At 30.8% G+C, this 15,710-nt stretch overlaps 1 protein-coding gene across 1 annotated transcript; it reads right to left on the bottom strand.

Moving 5' to 3' along the window:
* Positions 1–2,741: 2,741 nt before the first annotated feature.
* rgs4 (regulator of G protein signaling 4) lies at positions 2,742–7,639 on the bottom strand. Its single transcript, XM_051113191.1, has 5 exons — positions 7,525–7,639; positions 7,073–7,195; positions 6,899–6,960; positions 3,843–4,006; positions 2,742–3,754 (listed from the first exon to the last, which is right to left on the bottom strand). The coding sequence occupies exons 1-5, from the start codon at positions 7,566–7,568 to the stop codon at positions 3,506–3,508; spliced, it is 642 nt and encodes a 213-aa protein (XP_050969148.1). The 5' UTR covers positions 7,569–7,639; the 3' UTR covers positions 2,742–3,505.
* Between the last annotated feature and the right edge of the window lie 8,071 nt (positions 7,640–15,710).

Below are 15,710 nucleotides of genomic sequence, written 5' to 3'. Positions count from 1 at the left end.
GAGGAAGATGGAGGATGCCTGTACTGAAACAAATTGTTTTCCGCAAGTGAGAAGAAATAGATTTGTTTTGAAGTATCTGCAAAGTGACTGTGACAGTCAGAATAGAGAGTCATTTCTAAAACATGCCTTCAGCATTGTAGCTGTTGAACATATATTGTTTGGTTATTAAAAGCATGAAAAGGTTTATTGTTCCTATAAAGAGCGCTCAAAATGATCTCCTAATGGTTTATCATTAGCTGAAGTTAATATTTCCAGTTTTTTTTTATTATTTCAAAATTAAAAATCTTGTGTTTATTGTCTAAAAGGTGCTCTTTTATACCATTTATCCCTCTCTTTTCCTGGGGGTCCCGATGTTTTTAATATCCTGAATGTGGGGGTGAAAGCCCCCCTCGCTGTCTTTATTTTATGATGATTTTCAGTAATGCTTCTTTGATCATTTCTTTTCACGGTTGCTAACTCAATCATGTTTTCAATCATAATGTACTTTGAAAACCCTTTCCTTTGTACCCTACAGCTCTGTGTGAGATATACAGCATTACTTTATATTAATCATTTTCACTCATTACTCCGTTTGTGTTTATGTTTTCATTTGAGTGTAATACGCTTTTGAAGTGTCACATCATCTGTTTACATCCCTAGATTTTCTCTGGTTCCCACTTCAAAAGGGAAGCACGAAAGACACCAGAACTGAACGTTCCCATCCTGCATTAGTCTCGCAAAAAACCCTACTCCAGCTCAGCCTCTTTGCGCACTTTCTAGTCTCTGCATTGTTTTAAACGCGATGAGAGATGAGATGAGACTGGATAATATATTCCATATATTCAAAAAGAGTATTAACTGTTCTCTCGCAGGATTTCAAAGATCTTAAAAACACTCCTGATTAAAACCATGCGCCTGCATGTGTGCGTGGGTCACGTCGACTTTGCCAAGCTAATCTTTTCTTCTGCTGTTAAGAGTTGTAACTTTGTTTTTAAATCATTCCTTATCAGTGTACCTTAGGAGAAATATTGAACAAATCGTTTCTGTTGTAGCTACGAATAGGACACTTGATGAATGTGTCAATATAAATAGTTAATAAGTAATCTGACTGAAATGGGCGGTTAAGGAGTCTTGCTATAGCTTTCTAATGGTGTCTGTGATTTTAGAAATATTTGAGAAACACCCATGAGAGAACTTATAGTTTTTGAGATATCTGAACTTCCTGTACTCTTTCACTCCATGTCCTAAACGTCCACATACAACGCACTGCAATCCTCCATTACGTCACACTCAAGCTGCATGGGTGCTCATTATCGTGTTTTGAGAGATAATGGTTACTGACGTGAAGTTTAAAAAAAATAATAATGAATTGGTCGAAGAAACTTGCTTCAATAATGCTTTTCAGCTATAGAAAGCAACCAAATGCATTACTTAGTTTAAATACTAAAAAAAAGAAAATTAAATAATTAATTCTACACACAGTATCTGACTATAGCATTTATATAAAATGGGTTTAAGAAACAAATTTCTTTATTATTTTTTTATTTATTTGATATATATATTTAAAGATGTAGAGTACTGTTTTAATGACTTAAAATTATTTATTTATTTATTTATTTATTGTGACATTTGAATTATTGCCTACCCAGTTTTTGTTTTAGGTTAGAAATAGCATCATTAATTCCTTTTTTGTTTCCTCAAAAAAATTATATATATATATATATATATATATATATATATATATATATATATATATATAATATTATATTATATTATAGAATATTATATTATATTATATTATATTATTATTACTATATAATATATTATATATGTATTCCATCCGTATGTATATATATATATATATATATATATATACATTATGATGTAATGAATTATTATAGATTTTCATACCCATTATATATTAATATTAACATATTATTATATATAAACACTTTATTTATTTATTAATGTATTTATTTATTTATTCCATATTAATGGTTGACTAACCAGTTTTATTTTAACATCATAAATTACTGTATTTGTTCTCTTAAAAAAATACTACACAATAATAACAATTTTATTGTTGTCATTAAAAAATACTATAATAATTATTTATTATTTGTTTGTTTGTGACGTATGAATGATCGACTACCCAGTTTTGCTACAGATCATAAATTATAGCGTCATAAATTACTTTCTTTGTTCTCTTAAAAAAACATTTTATAAATATGATTAGATATATATATAGATATATATATTAGATATAGACACTTTATTTATTTACTTACGCCATATAAATGGTTGACTGGGTTTTAGCATCATAAATTACTTTCTTTGTTTGTTTTCTTTCTCTTAAAAAATACTACATAATAATAACAATTTTATTTATTTTTGTTTGTTTGTTTGGTTGTGATATATGAATGGTTGGCTACCCAGTTTTGTTTTTGGTTATGAAGAGCATCATATATATATATATATATGTTGTTGTTATATTAATTTAGTTTTTAAGGGAACAAATAAATTAATTCATTATTCATTAAGATGTTCATATCCATTATATTATATACATTATATATTATTTTCGTTTTTTAAGGGAACAAAGAGTAATTTATGATTTATTCTTAAGATGCTTCAATTGCATTTTGTTTTAAAATGTCAAAATTAGTAGTTAGTATTAGTATTTCGGAGACCGTTTGAATTTTATGAGGTTGTTTTATTCATAAATATGACAAAAATAAATATGAAACCAGTAAACAAATATGTAAACAACTCACATTTGGCCATTTATTCTAACAAGAGCATTTTGTGGTTTGATATGTGAAGCCTGCCTTACAGCCAAGACACGATTTCACCATGGAGCACATCGTAAATCATTGGCAGTGACAGGTAATACATTGCACATGCACATTTATCACATTCACTTGTCATTTTGTGGATCATGAAGAGTGGCCAATACAAAAAAAGAAATGCTTGGAAATTTCACATTTGAAGTAGAAAGAACATACACCACCTTTAACGTCAAAACAGCTTATACATAAACATATATATATATATATATATAAAAATATACGGATTACATAACATTACAAGAGTAAAGAGAATACAATTGGTTATTATTAGTGATGTTAATGGTCCTATTCTCATCATAGGTCAAAAAAAAAAAAAACTTAAGCAAAAATATTTGCTGTCTGTAACAGTCATTTAGTTGTAAACTACACGTCACAGGTGAATTGTTTTCCCAAAGCCAATTTGATGGAATTTCAAGGTTGAACAGTAGATGCGGGTTATTTCTGTTGACGGTAATAACATTACCCGTTCAGACGATGACAGCCACGCTCAAGCAGTGATTAACTACACACTTTCAACGCTAAAAGTGTTACAATCACAATGACTGAACCATCTAATGATGTGTAGCTCACCTTGGCTTACAGCTTCACCTTTTTACTCCTAAACATGAACAAGCTTTACAAAGCCAAATGGGTTGAAGTCACATTATGTCAAAGTTCATCCTATACTTTGCTCAGGATTAGGCATAACTAGGCAAGCACTGACTGAGCTCAGAAATGTGCCGTTTTCCTTTCTTCTCTAAACTACAGGGTTTGTTGTCCAACGGCGGTTGAGACAGTTCCTGGAACAGTTTGGATTTCAGGAAGCGCCTGTATGAGTCCTTTTCCATGAGCGTGAAGATTTTACTCTGAGCTTCTTCGAAACAAGATGCGTCACTCTTTTCCAGATTCTTTCTAGTGAGTTCTCTAGTGGCCGAATCTAAATTCACCTAAAAAAAAAATAAATAATGGTGATTCATGAGTACATTGTAAGTGTGATAAGGGAATAGATATGCTCCAGTCAAGCAGTGCTCTCACCTCACTAGGGGAATCGGCTTCAACGTATCGCTCAAATATCTTTCTGGCTTTCACATTCATCATGTCCACAGATGTCTGCTTGAAATCCTCACAGGCTTCCCAGAATTCAATGTTCTCTTGACTGTACTCGGACTGTAAGAAGGAAGTGAAAGCCTTCCGACCATCTGAAAGGAAAAAAATTCAGAGACTCAATATACTGAAAAAAAAATACATTGCATTATATAATATAATATAAGATAAGATAAGATAAGATAGATAAGATAAGATAAAAAAGATTACTATCAGAATCAGCATCATTTTAGTATTATTGAGACACTACTAGAGTTTTTGTTAATATTTTGAATTTAATTTTTATATATTCTGCTTTCATGTTCATTTTAGTTTTAATAATTATTGAGTGTTTTTGTCATTTTTATTTGTATTTTTGTCTGGCTTTTTTCTTTAGTTTTAGTTTTAGTTGTTGTCTATATATTTTTTATTTCAGTTGCATTTTTAATTATTTTAGTACATCAAGTTAAACCAATTGAAAATGAAAACTAGCTGAGAAAAAATAATTTTAAGATCATTTCAGTTAGCATTTATGAGATTTATAGTATGATTTTAGTATCGTGGAGATGCTACTATAGGTTTTGTTAATATTTTGAATTTTATTTTTATATATTCTGCTTTTATGTTAATTTTAGTTAAAGTTTTAGTGATTCTGTTGTGTGTTTTAATTTTTTTTTTTATTAGTTTTAGTTTTGTTGTTTTTATTTCAGTTTCATTTTTAATTATTTTAGTACATCAAGTTAAATGAAAAACAGAAATTAGCTGAAATAAAATAAGTTTAAGTTTATTTTATATTTTAGTTTTTGTTAATATTTTGAATTAGATTTTTTATATATTCTGCTTTCTTGTTAATATTAGTTAAAGTTTTAGTGATTTTGTGTTTTTGTCGTTTTTTTTTTTTTTTTTTTTTTTTTTTTTTATTAGTTTTAGTGTTGTTGTCCATATATTTTATTTCAGTTTCATTTTTAATTATTAAAATGAAATTTTAAATGAAAGTTAAATCAAATGAAAATGAAAAACAAAAATTAGCTGAAATTTTCTCTTTCATGTTAATTTTAGTTAAAGTTTTAATTTTGTTGTGTGTTTTTGTCATTATTATTATTATTATTATTATTTTTTTTTTTTTTTTTTTTTTTTTTTTTTTTTTTTTTTGTTTTGTTGTTGGCTATATAATTTTTTTTCAGTTTCATTTTTAATTGTTTTAGTATATAAAGTTAAACTAAATGAAAATGAGAAATGGAAAATAGGTGAAAGTTTAAAAAAAAGTATTTTAGCTAACATTTATTTTGATTTTTGATTGATTCTAGTATAATTGAAATACTACTATAGTTTTTGTTTAATGTTTAGAATTTGATTTTTATATATTCTGCTTTCATGTTAGTTTTAGTTAGACATTTTTAATTTTGTTGTGCTTTTGTCATTTTTTTATTAGTTTTAGTTTTGTTGTATATTTTTCTTTTTTATTTCAGTTTGCTTTTTTTATTATTTTAGTACATCAAGTAAACTAAATGAACATGAGAAATGACAACTAGCTGAAAACATAAGTATGTTTATTTCAGTTCACATTTATTGGTATTTTTTAGTATGATTTTAGTATATCAGCTTTTGGTAATATTTTGAATTTGATTTTTATATATTCTGCTTTTATTTTAATCTTAGTTACAAGTGTTAGTAATTTCAATCATTTTGTCATTTTTATTTTTTATTTTTTTTTTAGTTTTAGTTTTGTTGTTATCTATCTATCTATCTATCTATCTATCTATCTATCTATCTATCTATCTATATTTCAGTTTCATTTTTTATTATTTTAGTACATCAAGTTAAACTACATGAAAATGAGAAATGGAAACTATCTAAAATAAAATTCAAGTTTATTTCAGATAACATTGATTAGTATTTTTTAGTATGATTTTAGTATATTATTAAGATACTGCTATAGTTTTTGGTAATATTTTGAATTTGATTTTTTATATATTCTGTGTTCATTTTAATCTTACTTACAAGTGTTAGTAATTTAAATCATTTTGTCATTTTTATTTTTGATTTTTTTTTTTTTTTTTAGTTTTAGTTTTGTTATTATAATCTATCTATCTGTGTTTCATTTTTTATTATTTTTAGTACATCAAGTTAAACTACATGAAAATGAGAAATGGAAACTATCTAAAATAAAATTCAAGTTTACTTCAGTTAACATTGATTAGTATTTTTTAGTATGATTTTAGTATATCATTAAGATACTGCTATAGCCTTTGGTAATATTTTGAATTCGATTTTTTATATATTCTGCATTCATTTTAATCTTACATTTATTTATGTGTTTTTTATGTGTTTTTGTAATATTTTTATGTGTTTTATTTATGTGTTTTTGTCATGTTATTTATTTATTTTTATTTATTTATGTTTATTATTTATTGTTTATATATTTTTATTTTATTTCAGTTTAATTATTTTAGTACGTGACATTCAACTAAATGAAAATGGAAACTAGCTAACATTTATTGGGATTTTTTTCTTTTAATGGTTCTAGTTTTAATAAGCCTGGTCCAAAGCCATTCAAATCTCCATCTGAACTAATTCCTAGGAAGCGGATGCTGAGGGGGTTTAGGAATGAAAAGGTCAAGACTTTGAGTCTGAGGGGATTCTCTAAAGACTGTCCTAGTGGTTGATGACCCCTGTAGCCCACCAGAGCTAAACACTCAAGCTCTTCAGGGGCCACCAGTGCAGTCTGCGGACACGTAGCACACGCTCTGGGGCGTGAGAAAAATACGGTCACGGCCTGTCAGACCGACTGAAACATAGTCTACTTTAACAGAGACGTTAATGAGGCCAAGGGCTCTCTGACAGCAAATACAAGGCCGAATAAACAAGAGTCAGTGCAGAAGTCTCAGGCTTTCCAATTAATGAAATCATTACTATGCAGCAGCCTGTTTATCATTAACACACGCTGGTTTCTAAGATCTGAGCTGGATGGCTGAATTTTTATTGCATACGCAAATCTTAACACTTACCTTCATTTTTGATCAGGTTGTTAAATGATGTTTTCCACTTCTCAATGTCAGCAAGAGGGACTCTAGAAGGAATTAATGAACAAAATATAGTATTATTGTAAATAAAACAATACTTTATTACTTGTATAAAGATAATATAATATAATATAAAAAGTCATGTTGGTTCAACCTTACCTGTTCACCACGGTGACCTTCGCCTTCACCTTCTCTTTCTCCTTCTCCTTCAGAGCCTTTTGTTCTTGAGGTGGATCTGGCTTTTGAAGCAGGAATCCAATCTTATGCTTTATGTCTTTGGCGCTGTTGGAGAAAACATGTAATTAAATGACTCTTTTGGCTTTAGAGAATCAGTCATGTAAGCAGTTATGAAAACCAAAAGCTAGTTTTAAGGGACTTTTCAAAGTAGCTTATTTTCTCTTGAACAGAAAACAACTCAACTGCTTCTAATTTATAACAGGCTTTAAAAAAACACACCTTTTTCCATCACTCAAAGTATATTGTAATGTCTTGATACTCAAACAATCACTTTGATAGTTTACTTCACAGCATATAAACATATATTGTTTTGAACATTGAGCTAACAATAAGAACATCAGCAATAATTTTCAATGAGGTACAGTAGTTCATACCTTTTCAAGCATGTTGCTGGAAGGGCAGCGAGCCCTTTACACATGGTGCTGGTGGGTAATACAAATCCAACGCTAGAGAAAAAGAGTCTTGAGTGTCACAGCGCTGATCCTCACAATCTCAGTGCAGTCTCCTCCTACAGCTGTCCTTTTATACAGCCCCAGCCCTCACAACATGGGAGGCAGCCAATCACAGCGGAGGCACAAACAAAGCAGACGCAAGACAGCAAGGTATTTTCCAAAGTTTATTCAAGGAAAGAAGTTTGATATATGAGGTGTCTTTTTGTTGTCGCTAGACCAGTTTGTGATGTAGTATAAACATGTGATGGACTTTCTGTGGTATAGTTTCCCTGCACGTTCATGCTCTATTTGCTGTGGACTTTTTGTATATGCATGTGTGCAAAAATAAAATAAAATAAAATAAAATAAATAAAAAATGAAATGTATATATATTTTGCCTCTCCTGTAATATAATTTGTTTTTTTTTATTTTTTTTTTCAGTTTCATTTTTATTATTTTACATCAAGTTAAACTAAATGAAAATGAGAAACGGACACTAGCTGAAATACAATAAGTTCGCCTTTTTTAGTATCATTGAGATACTATAGGTTTTGTTAATATTCTGAATTTTATTTTTTGCTTGCATGTTAATTTTAGTTCAATGTTTTAGTAATTTTCTAGGCTTTTTATTAGTTTAAGTTTTGTTTTATTTTACATCAAGTTAAACTAAATAAAAACAAGAAATTGAAACTAGCTGAAGTTGAAATAAATATGTTTTTTAAATAAAAGAAGTTAAGATTTTTAATATTTTATTTGAAACAAATAAAATAAAAATAAAAAAATAAAATAAAATAAAATAAAAAATAGTGCTTTGTAAAGAGACTTGTCACGTATGATTTCTTGCATCCAGAAGTCAACATTCACAATAACATTTTAAATGTATGGTCAGCTATAATATATATAGCTATTAATGTATTTTGCGTCTCCTGTAATATAGTATGTCCGATTTACTATCAGAAACAGCATCATCGAGATACTACTAGTTTTCATTAATATTTTGAATTTGATTTTTACATGGTAATTTAAGTTTTAGTAATTTTGTGTATTTTTGTCCTTTTTTTGTTTTGTTTTTTATTCTTTTTATTTTTTATTTCAGTTCTATTTTAATTATCTTACATCAGGTTAAACTAACTGAAAATGAGAAATGGAAACTAGCAGAAATAAAATAATTTTAAAATAAGTTTGCCTTTTTTTAGTATCATTTTTTAGTATCATTTTTTAGTATCATTGAGATACTACTGTAGTTTTTGTTAATATTTTTTATATTCCGCTTTCATGTTAATTTTACTTCAATATTTTAGTAATTTTCTGTATTTTGTCCTTTTTCGGTTGTTTTTTTTAGTAGTTTAAGTTTTGTTTTTATTCTTTTTAATTTTATTTCAGTTTCATTTTAATTATTGTACATCAAGTTAAACTAAATAAAAACAAGAAATGGAAACTAGCTGTTGAAATAAAATAAATAATTTTTCAAAAATAAAATAAGTTTACATTTTTAATATTTTATTTGAAACAAAACAAAACAAGTAAAATAAAATAAAATAATAAAACAAAATAAAACTTTGTATAAAGACATGTCAGGTATGATTTCTTGCATCCAGAAGCCAAAAATCATAATACAATTTAAATTAAAGGATTTATAGTGCTTAACTATAAAATATATAGCTATGCATGTACTTTGCCTCTTGTAATGTAAGTTTATTAAAGGAAAGACATTTGATTTATGAGGTTTTGTTTTGTTGTACCAAGATCAATTAGTGATATATAATAGACATGTGATGGGCTATTTGTTGTGTAGTTTCCCTGCACGTTTTACATGCTTTATTTGCTTTTGGCCTTTTTTATACACATGTGTAAAGTAAAATAAAATAAAATAAAATAAAAAAAATAAAATAAAATAAAATACTGAAAGTTTATTAAAAGGAGAAGTTTGATTTGCATATTATATAATACTCTATATAATAATTATACTGCTATTAAATCACTTATATTTTTACTTTTTCAGTGCAAATCATTTCAGTTGCAAAAACCATTTTTTGCATGTCAGAAAATGTCATAATATTGCCTTTATTCACCAGAGCCGGTTTAAACAAACAATCACAGCACAGATTTATTTGAACTCTTCGACTGACCTCCACGACACCCTGCAGCCTCTAAGGTCACAAAAGCAACATTCTCTAAGTTGTCAAATATTTGTGGTCTCCATGCTCGTAATAATTCATCCGTACCCCCTAATGCCCTGAAGAAATGAATCTGTGGCAAGAACTAAACATTACACATTAGGACTAGCACAAATGAAAATAAACCTGTGCTCAAAGCAACTGAACGTTTTGTCCTGTCCAAGTCATAAATCTCAGTAAAACCGTTAAGAAATACTTCCTTTAAGTCCCTTTATTATTTGGAACTGATCATCTAACTCAAGACACAAATCTTCTCAATGGAAAAAAAGATGAATTTACTACAGTCTAAAAGGAAAAGGCAAAAGGCCAAATTCTGTAATCATCTGAAGACAGGAACAGACTCCTAACCCCCGACTGTAATGTAATAGCTGTCATTACCCTGATTTACATATCAGATCATGTCAGGTCTATATTTAACAGAGTGTAAGATCATAAATTACCCGCTCATAAAGGAAATGCACTTCATGTTGGATTTATGGAAGCATGGAAATCCTACAAGCACTGCAAGTTAGTAATATTAATAGCATTTTACAATTGCATTTGCAGTTGAACATTGCATATTATAAAACATATCTGTAGAAAGAAAAAAACTGCACCAGTTACAAATGATTCAGTTGTCCACAAAACACATCTCTTCAATCTGTTGACACATCCGTGTAAAGTATTGAACCAGTTATATCAATACTTCAGGTTAGTCAGATGCCTTAAGAGATCTGAAGACAAACTTGTGACATCAGAATCAAAAAACGACGCAGACTATCAGTTCCAGTTCATTCAGCTGCATCAGCCATAGGCCATATAAGTTGCATATGAATGAACAATAGTTTAAAGCAGGGCAGATTGAGAATGTGATAAGTAAGCTCATATGAGGTTATATTTAGGGGAAAAGTCACCTCCACCTTGCATTAGCCCACACTTTCTTCTTATCATAAGTTACCTGGTCGCAGATGTGGGGTTGTGACTCAAAGCATGCGCGCTTTTCAGCTCCATTAAGCTTTAACTAGATATTGGAAACTTCAGAGCTCTTTTGCTGATTACACATTCAGGGCAGACTCCTGCAGATAAATGATTACTAGATCGCGATTAATCTGTAAACAGAAACAGAAACAGAAATAGCTAACCACAAAAAGTCAAATACCACTACTAAATAATAAATATTATTTATTTATGGGAATTTATTTCAATATAAAATTAATAATATTAATATTAATAAATAATTTGAAGAATTAAACAACACAATATTATTATTATTATTATTATTATTATTATTATTATTATTATTCACACACAATTATATTGTTTATCCCGTGCACAGCATATGATCATTACATGAAGTTTTGACATTTCCTTCTGACTACCTGCCAAAAAAATCTGACTAAACTGCTGTGTTTTGGATTACCATGTTGGAAAAAATAGCTAGTGTTACATGCCCTTGACTGTGTCTTGAGGCTGCATGTGCAGATGTTTAAAAGCTGGACATGTTCCTAGTACAGAATGTGCAAGAGCAAAATAGGCCAATTTCTGAAAATTGTCATCTGATGGTCACGTTCACGCCTCAGAGTGGAAGCATGGGCCGATTACATGCAGACTTTTCTGAAATTATAGCTCTGACTACTATTGATCCATGTTTTTTTTGGCAATTAATTTGTTCAAGTCTGACTAGTTCTTGTTGCGACGATGATTGTCACCTTAATATTCCTCGTTCGATAGACGTTAAGCTCAATCAGCAGTCTTTGTGGTATCATCAAAGCTGATTACGGAGGAAAAAAGGCAAATCTCTTGTTTTCTTTAAAAAAAAAACAAAATTAGGTGAATGGTCAAAGGGAGAAACAAGTGGATGCACCAGTTTTGAGATTAAAAGAGCAGAAATGTGAAAATGTGAAGTGTGTATGTTAAAACATGTATTATCTGTGCAGTCATTTAAGGTTTATAATACATTCTTGTTAACAAAGTTGTAAAATTGGATGATTTTACACAGAAGTTTTTTCACGAACTAAAACTGATTTAACATTTTCTGTGAATGTGCAAGGCTTCTGGTTCATTAGAGAACTAGCGACAGGAATAGTGCTGTAAACAGTAAAACTTTCACTACAAACCAGTGTGTTCATAATTAAGATAATACTTTAAAATAATATGGTAAGACACACCAGTTTACAATATCAAGCAGCAAAACGATGTTTTGTACAGCTAAAAATAGTCTGAAGTGGATGAGACCAGAAGTGTTGCACATAAAATTTACAAACCCTGGTGAAAAAAAACAGCATATGCTGGTAGGTATGTTTTGATGCTGGCTTAAGCTGGTCCTTTGCTGGTTTATGCTGGTCCTTGACCAGTAACATAACCAACATAAACCAGCAAAGGACCAGCATCAAAACATTCCTTAACCAGCATCCCAGCATCAAAACATACCCACCAGCATATGCTGTTTGTTACATAAGGGAATAGCTGTGCCTCCTCTTACCAGAAAAATAAGGTGAATACTTTTGAAACATTAAGTATTTTAATGTTTACAAAAAGCCCCTGTGCGCTTTCATTGTAACAGCCTCATGTAACATAGACTTCTGCTTTTTTTCAAGAATCTTCTAAGTTTAATAAAGATAATCAACACCATACGCTACCTACTGTATAGGCTCATTGGAAATTGGCTTTGTTTACATTTCTGCAAAACTGAAAAACGTACCTATATGTACGAATCACTACCGTTTCCAGTTGAAATGAACACTGGAGGCTGTGAAACTCCCAAAAATTTTTTCCTTTTCACACAAAGTATGATTTACATACAGAGTTTTGATTAATAACGCCTAATTTTCACACAATTCTTGTAGAATATTATGTTATGACTTCAAAATGATTTTTAACATCCTGCATGATTTGAAAACTGTTTTGAACGTTGTCGTCACATATACAGCTTTATATGCATGAGGGTTTTTTTTATTCAGTAAGTTTGCTCGGTAGCTGACGTGATACGTCGTTGCACTTGAGAGGTGAAGCGCTCTGTATGAACCCCGTGATACAATTCGACAAATCAGCTCAAATTCACATAAGGAAGTTAAAATAGCGCAGTATCAAATATACGTTTTTATATCAAGGTTACATTTGTTAACACTGTCGGATGGGTGTAGGGGATATTTCCATTATTCTCCGCGGATATTTGAATTCTAACCCGCCGCAATGCATACCTCAAGCAGCATAATAAAAACACAGCAAAACATGTGACGGTCACGTATTGAACGTGTGCCTTAGCACCACTCTCCAGACATTCAAGGTACGTAATTACAGTGTTGCAGAAATGTACTATATAGACGCACAGAACCCGGAAAATTCATTTAAACAAGGAACCACTGAACACTCGTGTGTGTGTGGTGTTTACACTCAATTTGAAGTGGTGCAGGTTCAGGTCATAGCAAGTGGTTTGGCCGTGATTCAACCCGTGGCTCATTTCACATAAAGGAACTAGACTCCTTCAAGCTCAATGTGTTATACATCACCTCACAACCCTTCTGAGTTCATACTTCAGTTGATGCAGATCGCCCGTATTGATCAAAGAACAAGACTCCAGATGAGAAACAAGCCTGTGAGGTGAGATCACCCTCTTGGCTCCACAGTGTTTGATGTCGCTCTATATCTCGGTCTATCAAATCATGGGTAAAAAAAACAGAATGGTTCACCTCAGAGTAATGTCATATCAAATCAGTTCCAGCTGCTACGTTTAGACAGGAAATGGAGTCATGGTGGCCTTAGATTGTCCAGGTCATTTTACACCATAAAACATTCATAAAAAAGAGGAAACAGGATTTTGGTTCATCAGGCTCAGGGAGACAAACCAGTAAAAAATGTTTTGTTGGTAGAGCAACAAAATAAAAGAAGAAGATATTGTTCACTTTCTCTGTTCCAAAACAGTATGTACTACCCTTGGAAGTAGTGTCAGCCTGTGAGATCGCCCATACACAATATTATCATGATAATTTATTTAATCATTTACTTACTCCAGGGTACGGCTAAAAGCATAGCGTAATGTTGGTATAATCTATTAACTACACATTATCTGTTTAGTCAAGTAGGATGTCATAAAATATTTTAATATGACTGAATTTGTATTTAACATCATAACAATTTAATAGAAGCATTATACGTTTTTTATTTTAATTTTAATTATATTATTTTTTTAAATTTTAATATTAAAAAAAACTTTAATATCTTGTAATCAGTGAAGCAGTCTACACTGTATACTGAATAAATCTTGTTCTTACAGTAAACGTAACGTTACATCTGCACGTTGTTTATGATGACAATTCACAAGAGAGCTGAATTGAGTCACCTTGCGCTCACTCAACAACAAAACTGTAGTCTTTCAGCGACGACTCATCTGAATGCTTCTAATTGGCCACTGCATTCATAATCTCAACAGAAGCGTGTGTGATTGGTTATAACGTGCAACACTGTAAAACGTGATAAAAGAAGTATGATGGAACAAATAAGCTCCAATATTAATAAAATAATAATACTAGTATAAAAATAATTATTAATAATAATAATAATAAATATAGCTGCAAGCAGCAATTACTGGGGTTCAAGTGCTTTAAGGCATTTAAGCACATATAAAAAAGACATTATGTAGCAAGCCTTTAACCACCTAAATCAATTATTTAAAATGTATTTTTGGCAAATCCAAGTAATTGACCATAGAAATGTTATGTTTTTTAACGTTTTATGACTGTTATAGTGCCAGCTCTGGTCTGATCTCCTAAAAACTTTAGATGCTTGTTTAGAATCACCAAGTTTTGAGTTTTCCTTTAGGCTTTATAGGATTTTGGGTAAATTTGGACAGGCCCCTCTTTTAAACGACCCCATTATAGCTTTCCAAAGGGTACATTTCAACCTTCTTTTTTTTTTTTTTTTTTGATAATTATTGACCCAGAGAGTGCAGAGAATTGTACTGCAGTGTTTTTTTTGTTTGTTTGTTTGTTTTTGTTTTTTTAGATTGAGTGAAAAACCTAGGACTAGTTCGCAAAAGTATTTTTTTCTTCTCAATCATTTAACAAACGATTTGATTTACAGCAGTGGTTCCAGAGGCGAAGTTGTCCAGAATGAGGAGTTCTGTCATATGATATGAATATTGTGTGTATGGGCAAAAAAACACACAATGTACAATTGTTTACACCCTTGGAAAATGTTATTTCACCCCCAGTGGCCAGTTTCTTTCAGATTTCACACAGACCTTAGGGGCCATGAGTCAAACAGGCCCACTGAGTTTCGTTCCAATTGACCTCTGACCTTGTCTAATAGGTGCTCAAACTTCATTGGCCAATGACGGCCATGTTTTGTTTTTTTGTTTTTTTAGATACGCAAATGTCCTCATAGACACTTAAGGCACTTTGGACCAAGAAGGTGGCCAGCGATTTTAAAGTTGATAGGACCAATGGTTGTGTAGGTATAGCCATTTTTATGTTTTTTACCTCTTATAGCAGCACCAAGTAGCCATTCTCACTATTTTTGTCCTGGGACCTCAGATTGAGCTCTTACATTGGTGTTCTGATTTTATCTCATTAGCATTTTGGCATCCTTTTGCGATGGCAAGTCAAAAGTTAAACTTTTTTTTTGGAATAATTATTGATATTCGCTCTCCAGAGAATTTTTCTTTACTGGTTTGGTTCCGATCAAGTGAAAAACCTAGGGCTAGTTTGCAAAAGATGGTTTTCCCAAAAATCCAAAATACCTGAAAATTTCGCCAAGCTCACGATTGAATCTGAGGCAATTGTTTTGTCCGGCATGCGCCAAGGATTTCAATGACATACGACACTTGAGCCTGCAACTGATGTTGTAGGAGTTATGAGCAATTTTGTACTTTTGATCATTGTGGCGCCCCCACAAGGCCAATTGGGGTGAGCCTTGGTGATTGCTGATCTTCAGTACATGATACTATCGGCACAACCCTACTTGGAAGCAATATCC

This window comes from Labeo rohita, chromosome 6, assembly GCF_022985175.1.
Source record: "Labeo rohita strain BAU-BD-2019 chromosome 6, IGBB_LRoh.1.0, whole genome shotgun sequence".
NCBI classification, from domain to species: Eukaryota; Metazoa; Chordata; class Actinopteri; order Cypriniformes; family Cyprinidae; genus Labeo; species Labeo rohita.
This window is presented reverse-complemented; position numbering and strand designations above follow the sequence as displayed.

What these genes read in the sequence shown, in the direction of transcription:
- rgs4 (XM_051113191.1), bottom strand. Translation starts at nt 7,568, where the DNA reads ATGTGTAAAGGGCTCGCTGCCCTTCCAGCAACATGCTTGAAAAG. An exon ending in CCAGCAACATGCTTGAAAAG is followed by an intron (nt 7,196 to 7,524) that starts GTATGAACTACT and finishes TTTCTCCAACAG; the next exon opens with CGCCAAAGACATAAAGCATA. An exon ending in AAGCCGATTCCCCTAGTGAG is followed by an intron (nt 3,755 to 3,842) that starts GTGAGAGCACTG and finishes TTTTTTTTTTAG; the next exon opens with GTGAATTTAGATTCGGCCAC.